Source organism: Engraulis encrasicolus, chromosome 21, assembly GCF_034702125.1.
Source record: "Engraulis encrasicolus isolate BLACKSEA-1 chromosome 21, IST_EnEncr_1.0, whole genome shotgun sequence".
Classification (NCBI taxonomy): Eukaryota; Metazoa; Chordata; class Actinopteri; order Clupeiformes; family Engraulidae; genus Engraulis; species Engraulis encrasicolus.
The window spans coordinates 22,296,755-22,304,254 of NC_085877.1; the positions used below are offsets into that span (position 1 = coordinate 22,296,755).

The 7,500-nt window shown below is 45.2% G+C and overlaps 1 protein-coding gene across 18 annotated transcripts in view; it reads left to right on the forward strand.

Annotated features, from left to right (window-relative positions):
* Positions 1–7,500, forward strand: part of LOC134436989 (ankyrin-2-like) — a 302,705-nt gene that overhangs the window by 235,666 nt on the left and 59,539 nt on the right. For 12 of the 18 annotated variants that reach the window (XM_063186396.1, XM_063186395.1, XM_063186404.1 and 9 more), the window contains 4 exons: positions 1,454–1,651; positions 3,755–3,853; positions 6,031–6,129; positions 7,222–7,419. In XM_063186396.1, coding sequence (XP_063042466.1) covers positions 1,454–1,651; positions 3,755–3,853; positions 6,031–6,129; positions 7,222–7,419 — 594 coding nt within the window. Of the gene's footprint in view, positions 1–1,453; positions 1,652–3,754; positions 3,854–4,144; positions 4,169–6,030; positions 6,130–7,221; positions 7,420–7,500 lie in introns of all 18 variants that reach the window. The other 6 variants (XM_063186400.1, XM_063186401.1, XM_063186409.1 and 3 more) reach the window with 2 other exon arrangements.

A 7,500-nucleotide genomic window follows, 5' to 3' on the forward strand; every position in this document is an offset into this window, starting at 1 on the left:
CTGCTATTCCACGGTAGCGACCTTCTCGCCGAACGTTAACCCTTACATAACAACATACAATATATCACGATATACCACAATTACAGTATATATTATGTTTCCAGTTATTCCACCATTCTAGTGGGTCTGTCTGTCTGTCTAGCGGGTTTTTCTTTTCCTTTTCTCAGATATCAGAACTTACAGCATGCATAGTGACAACATAAAATGTCATTACATTATATTACACTATATTAGCTGTAATAATGGATAGAATTAGTTTATCACCATAGAAATGATAGAGGAGAAGGGGCACGATAGACACTTTCCTATCGCCCTCACGATATACTATATCCTCATATTGCCCAGCCCTACTTCTAGCCATGTATACATTTGGATGCATCCACTATGTAAGCATTCTTTGGGCATCGCTTCAGCTCTCCACTTGTTTACAAGTTGATATTTCACCTATGAGTTGTTTATGGGTCTGTCTGAATTCTATTATGCAGATAATGGGTAATTATGTGATTGTTATTATGCCCCGGTCATGGGTGACCTTATTATCTGCGTGGCAGTCCAGCTCAGACATCATAGTCAGACTCGTAAAAATCACGAGTTGCAATTATGGTGATAATACTGTGAGGTGTCTGGCCTGGTCACGTGCTGTGGTGTAAATGTCAAGACCACTCAATCGTGCGATGGCATCAGCTGACACAGGACACTGCGACCCACACAGACAATACCACTGGAGCAAGGAGCTCGGTGAGGTCTTCTTAACATATTACACCTCGTAGGCCTTGTGACCACAGACGAGGTCATGTGAGCCCATGATGTATCATGTATAGCAAGGCAATATGTCAGTGTAATGGACCTTTCAATACAGAGGCAAGACTTAGTGATGGCTGTTGGGTATGGATCATTTATCAGACATGCTGTGTTTGTTTTCTGGTCCCTTAAACTGACTCCTCTCGCATGTCCTCTGCTGCACCTTCCTAGAAGTCCTCTTGAATTAACAATTCTTCTATCATGCAGATATTTGAAAGTATTTTGAGTACATCAGGCAAGCGATTGGTGAGAACGCATTTCAATTTCTACCCCCACAAACCTGTCAGGTCAGGAATCGAACCGGCAACCCTGAGTCAAGCCTGATGCCCTAAACGCCTACCCATGACTGCTGTTAGCTCATACTTGTTTTTTATACTCTCTTCTCTGTTCTACTACTGATGATACATACCCATAAATTAATCTACCTTCAGGTCTACCGTCCCCGATTCACCTATACATTACAATGCAATCTGTATTTATATAGCGCAATATCACAACTATAGTTGTCTCAAAGCGCTTTCAAAATACACATACACACATACACTTGCCCACATTCACACATCAGCTCTGTATACACCAATTGTATGTGCTCGCACAAGAATAGAAACATCTCATTCTGTTATATTCTGTTCTTTTATGTGTTCCACCTCAGGAGGACCAGACTCCCCTGCACATCGCCTCCCGGCTGGGCAAGACGGAGATCGTGCAGCTGCTGCTGCAGCACATGGCGCACCCTGACGCCGCCACCACCAACGGCTACACCCCGCTGCACATCGCCGCCCGCGAGGGGCACGTGGACGTGGCCTCCGTACTGCTGGAGGCCGGCGCGGCACACTCGCTCGCCACCAAGGTGAGGAAGCGCTGCACACACTATAAATGATAAAAGTTACTACTACTACTACACCACAAACATGGATGTATGTACCCACACACACACACACACACACACACACACACACACACACACACACACACACACACACACACACACACACACACACACACACACACACACACACACACACACACACACACACACACACACACACACACACACACATTAGGGTGCATCAAATCCCCCAGTGAGGAAAAAAATGCCCTCGTCTGTGTAAGAACTATGCTATATGCGTAGCACACTCACTGGTAATGGCTACCAAGGTAAGGAGGTGTATTAATGAATCATCTTCAGTCTAAACTCAAGGTTAACAAAATATGTGGTTACTGCAATTTGCCTTTGTAGAGCACTACTGTACACACCACAAACATGGAACACACATGGAACACACACACACACACACACACACACACACACACACACACACACACACACACACACACACACACACACACACACACACACACACACACACCACACACACACACACACACACACACACACACACACACACACACACACACACACACACACACACACACACACACACACCGTACATACCAATGCATGTGTCACACCTACTCCCACACCTACTACACAAAAAACACCAATGCACTCTCCATTACATTACATATTTGCTCAGCGCAAAGTTGAGGAACGCTGAGATGCAGCAAAATACACTGACACATGTAAATGTACCAAAAGACGGGTACTGTACGTACCCTCCCTCCCACATTAATGCAAATTCTATCCCACCCCTTACATTTTATTTTGTCTATAAATCATTTAAAAGGCAGACCTCTCTCCAATGCATTGCCATGCAGAAAATATAGAAGCAATTATATTACCATACACACAAAAAAGGGAATTTTCTCGGAAAAATACAATATTTATTACATCACATTGATTTGTTGTCAGAATCATTTGCCAAAGCAAATTGCACCACAATTCATTTTAGAATGACTGCCTGGCAACACACCGAGGCACCATTTTAATCCTCTCATCAACAATTGGGTGTGCACTGCAGAGCCTCTCTCTCGCTCTCTCTCTGATGGCATGAAATATATAAAGCGCCTCTCCACTTCGCACGCGTCTGGTCTGGCCACGGCTTTACTCCTTTTTTTTGTTGATAATCTGCTAGCAGAGGATTTCCCTTCCCCCTCCCCCTTCTCTTCTCCTCTCTTCTCTTCTCTTCTCCCCGAGCCGACCCCTCCCAATGATGGGGCTGTAAACATGGTGGTCATGTGACCAACAGTGTGTGGGGGGACACGCCTGTATTGCCATGGAGACAAGGCTCAGTGGCTCCCTCTGCTGTTTGAAAGGATTTTTATTTTTAATGTGGGAAATGAAACAGAGAAGGAAGTGCTGCAGTGACCTTCATTCCAAAACTTTAAAACAAATGTTAAACTGTGGAAGAAAGGATTTGACATTGTAAGACAGGAAGACAGGACACAGAAAAATCACCTTGTTAAAACAGTGATAGTGCATGAATACAAAGGAGCCTCTGATTTTCTTCCGCGTTTTCTTGATTGCACCATGCAAGGTCCTTCACGGAACATTGCTGTGTCCCTTAAGTTACGCACCCAACCAAGTGCGGGTGAGTGTGCACATACTAGCTTGAGGATGGCCGGGTTGCTTTTCACAGTACTAGAGGTATGATCTAGGGGGCAGATAGCCAATGTGGCTCTCATTAACGTTTTCTACCATTGTTAGAAAAAAATTACATAACGTTATGACTGGGCAACGTGCTTGTGCACAAAATGTGTCCGTGCACGCATATCCTGCAGAAAGCATGTGTCGGACCTGAAAGTGTCATGTGAGTTCAAGAGAGCTCCTTGACTGGCCTGTACTTTTAAACTACAATGCAAGGACTGGCCTGTACTTTTAAACTTCAGTTCAAGGACAGGGCTGTAGTTTTAAGCTACAGTTCAAGGACCGGCCTGTGGTTTAAAACTACAGTTGTAAAAACCTCAAAATAAAGCTATTTCTGAGTGTTGATGAAGAGAGGTCTGTTGCCATGCAAAGTGAGAATAAGTGTTTGTGTTTTCTCCCATACAGAAAGGGTTCACTCCTCTTCATGTGGCGTCTAAGTACGGAAGCCTGGATGTGGCAAAACTCCTCCTGCAGAGGCGTGCTTCCCCTGACTCTGCTGGCAAAGTAAGGCTCAAATCAGTGGCATATTATCAAGCATTGCATGATATTGCTGTAGTTTTCAGGATACCACATGTTTTGAAAGTGTTGATCTAATAGGCTTCTAACCTGCTCATGGTGATACACAGTACACATTTGTTTTTTTTATCTATATATGATTTTGATTAATTGCCTCACATTTTGCACTATTTTTGAATATGTTGATTTGTTGCTGCTAGCCATTCCATGTGTCTTCTGCTTTGACTATTTTCATTAAAATATGATCTTTAAATAGAACTGGTATCTTTTTACATTGAGGTTATGTTGACTGCAACAGTACCGGTAAGCATAGTTTTGACTGAACAAACTAGAGTTTGATTAACGCTTCGTTACAGTCGCCAGTTTTTTACAGGAATCATTAGCTTCTTTTAGCAATAATAATAATAAAGTCAATCAAAACAAGGCAACCATTCATTTCTTTTCTCTTATCTTAATTAGACACCTTACAACTGCCCATTCGCTTGCACATTAATATGAACCATAACAAATATCTTTCTTTTTTCTAATGATCGTGTGTTTTTGTAATCACATAGCCTACTGATATTCATGTGTTGACTGTGTATGTACAACCCAACTGAGCAACTTATTGGTGGGAATAAGCAATAATAATAATTTAAAAAAACCTTATAGATGAGTGTGTGTGTGTGTGTGTGTGTGTGTGTGTGTGTGTGTGTGTGTGTGTGTGTGTGTGTGTGTGTGTGTGTGTGTGTGTGTGTGTGTGTGGTGTGTGTGTGTGTGTGTGTGTGTGTGTGTGTGTGTGTGTGTGTGTGTGTGTGTGTGTGTGTGTGTGGTGTGTGTGTGTGTGTGTGTGTGTGTGTGTGTGTGTGTGTGTGCGTGTGCGTGCGTGTGCGTGCGTGTATGTGAGTGTGAATGTTTGCAACCCAGGCTCACACCCAGTGTGCCAAAATATGAGGCCAAAGGTATATTTAAGACCAGCCCTCAATGTAGGATGTCAAAGTTGAAGTTAACCCTTTTCTGTCACATCATGACACATAACGCTAGATAGCCTATACATGGGTTCTCAATGTTTGTTTTCTCCTTGCTGCGCGACTCTGGCTGTGCACAACTCAACCTCTGATTGTTGGAAACTGCTATCGGTCTAGAAATTAGCTCACATGGTTAGCTGCCAGTGTCTTGCCCCTCCTCACAACATATAAACAAAAAGAACCCATGTATACCTAAACCGTTCCATAAACCATGGATGACCACCAGAGATGACCAAAGTTAAAAAAAAGAAAAAAAAGAAACACAGTTTCCTTCCAACACATTCAACTTACTATCTGAGTAACCAGTAGACCTGTGTGTCTTGTGGTGTGGTTGGATCAATTTATAGTAGTCTCTAGTTGTTGTTTGTTTAGTAACAACGCAGTCTATCCTCATTAGGTGCAATGCAGTAACTGGTTTAGTACGGTAGTTATGTAATATCATGCACTAGTACTTGCACCACTAATTTACTTTTACTTTTGACACCTCTGTGCATGACACAGTGGTGGCCTTTGTACCACTTGGCTTGTTGCGGGCCTTTTTGGGGGCACCTTTGTCTTTCGCGTCATGATGTGACGTAAAGGGGGAACATTTGACCTCATGTTTTTTAGGCCTGGTCAAAATGCCATATACACTAGTGAGGAGTTGTGTGTGAGACTGTGTGTGTGTGTGTGTGTGTGTGTGTGTGTGTGTGTGTGTGTGTGTGTGTGTGTGTGTGTGTGTGTGTATGTGTGTGTGTGTGTGTGTGTGTGTGTGTGTGTGTGTGTGTGTGTGTGTGTGTGTGTGTGTGTGTGAGAGCGGGAGAGAGAGAGAGAGAGAGAGAGAGAGAGAGAGAGAGAGAGAGAGAGAGAGAGAGAGAGAGATTGTGTGTGTGTGTGTGTGTGTGTGTGTGTGTGTGTGTGTGTGTGTGTGTGTGTGTGTGTGTGTGTGTGTGTGTGTGTGTGTGTGTGTGTGTGTGTGTGTGTGTGTGTGTGTGTGTGTGTGTGTGTGTGTGTGTGTGTGTGCGTGTGCATGTGAGTGTGTGTGTGTGTGTGCGTGCGTGCGTGTGTGTCCGTGCATCCGTGTGTGTGTCTGTGTGTTTGTGACCTTTAACCACTGCTTGTGCGTTAACTAACCAGCTCCCCCTTCTAATACACCCCTCACTCCCTCGCCCCTTTCAGAATGGCCTCACCCCCCTCCATGTCGCAGCGCACTATGATAACCAGAAGGTGGCGCTCCTGCTACTGGATAAGGGGGCCTCTCCCCAGGCCACTGCAAAGGTGAGACTCAATATACCCAATATGTGCAGTGCCCACCAGGGTTTGACACTGACACCTAGACAACCGGCCAAATGCTGGTAAACCTGGACTTTGGCTAGTTACGTTTTCCATCTCACGAGCCACTTTGACAGGTAACTTATTCCAAATCACAGTAGTTGCATCAATTGATTTTATCTAAATGCAAGAAAATTCTTTTAAAAACACTTACAACAAAATTCTGGCTAGTATAAAGGCTAAATGGCTAGTGACTTGGGGAAGCCACTAGCCACAGTGGCCAGTGAGCAAAAAAAGTTAATGTCAACCCCTGCTGCCCACAACATTCCCAGTCCAACCACAGCTCCAAGAGGATGAAGGAGTGGAGGAGAGAGTGGAGGACACAGACTATCCTTTATTCTCTCTCTCTCTCTCTCTCTCTCTCTCTCTCTCTCTCTCTCTCTCTCTCTCTCTCTCTCTCTCTCTCTCTCTCTCTCTCTCTCTCTCTCTCTCTCTCTCTCTCTCTCTCTCTCTCCCTTTCTCTACCACGTCAATGGTCCATTTTCCATAGTATTGTCATAGCCATTTCTAGAAAGCATCGTTGTTAACCAGTTAGCAACCTACTAGGTTGCCAATGGAAAATTGCACTGAAACAAAGTCAGTTGCTGACTTAGCTAGCAATGATGCTGTCGAGAAACGCACCCCTGTAGATATAAAATGTGTGAACCTGCACCACTCACCAGAGAAGCTGACAAGGGGGGGACAAAGGGGTCAGTTGTCCCGGGCCCAGGGAGAAAGGGGGCCCAGAAATGGGTTTTCATTACATTGTATGTATTGGGGTGGGGGGTGTGGGGGGGCTTTTCAGATGACTTTGCCCCAGCAAAAGCTGTCAATGGCTCTGCCACTCACCAACATCTTCCTCCTTCCCCTCCCCCCTTCCAGAACGGCTACCCCCCCATTTTCCATAGCATCACCTACGTATAAGTACAGGCTGTACAAAGTAGTATTCATTGTTAGTTTGTGTACTACCATATGCATGAGGCTCAGCCTCAGAACATGATATGGAAATAACGTGTGAACCGGCAACACTCACCAACATCTTCCGTCCCCCCTTTCCAGAACGGCTACACCCCCCTGCACATCGCGGCCAAGAAGAATCAGATGGAGATCGCCACCACCCTGCTGCAGTACGGGGCCGAGACCAACATCCTGACCAAGCAGGGCGTCACCCCCTTACACCTGGCCTCCCAGGAGGGCCACAGTGACATGGCCGAGCTGCTGCTGCAGAAGGGGGCACACGTCAACGTGCCCACCAAGGTGAGGGGCCGGAGGCCGGAGAGCTATACCTACAGCACATGAGAGGGAGGCTAGGGGCATGGATTAGCCAGGCGATGATTT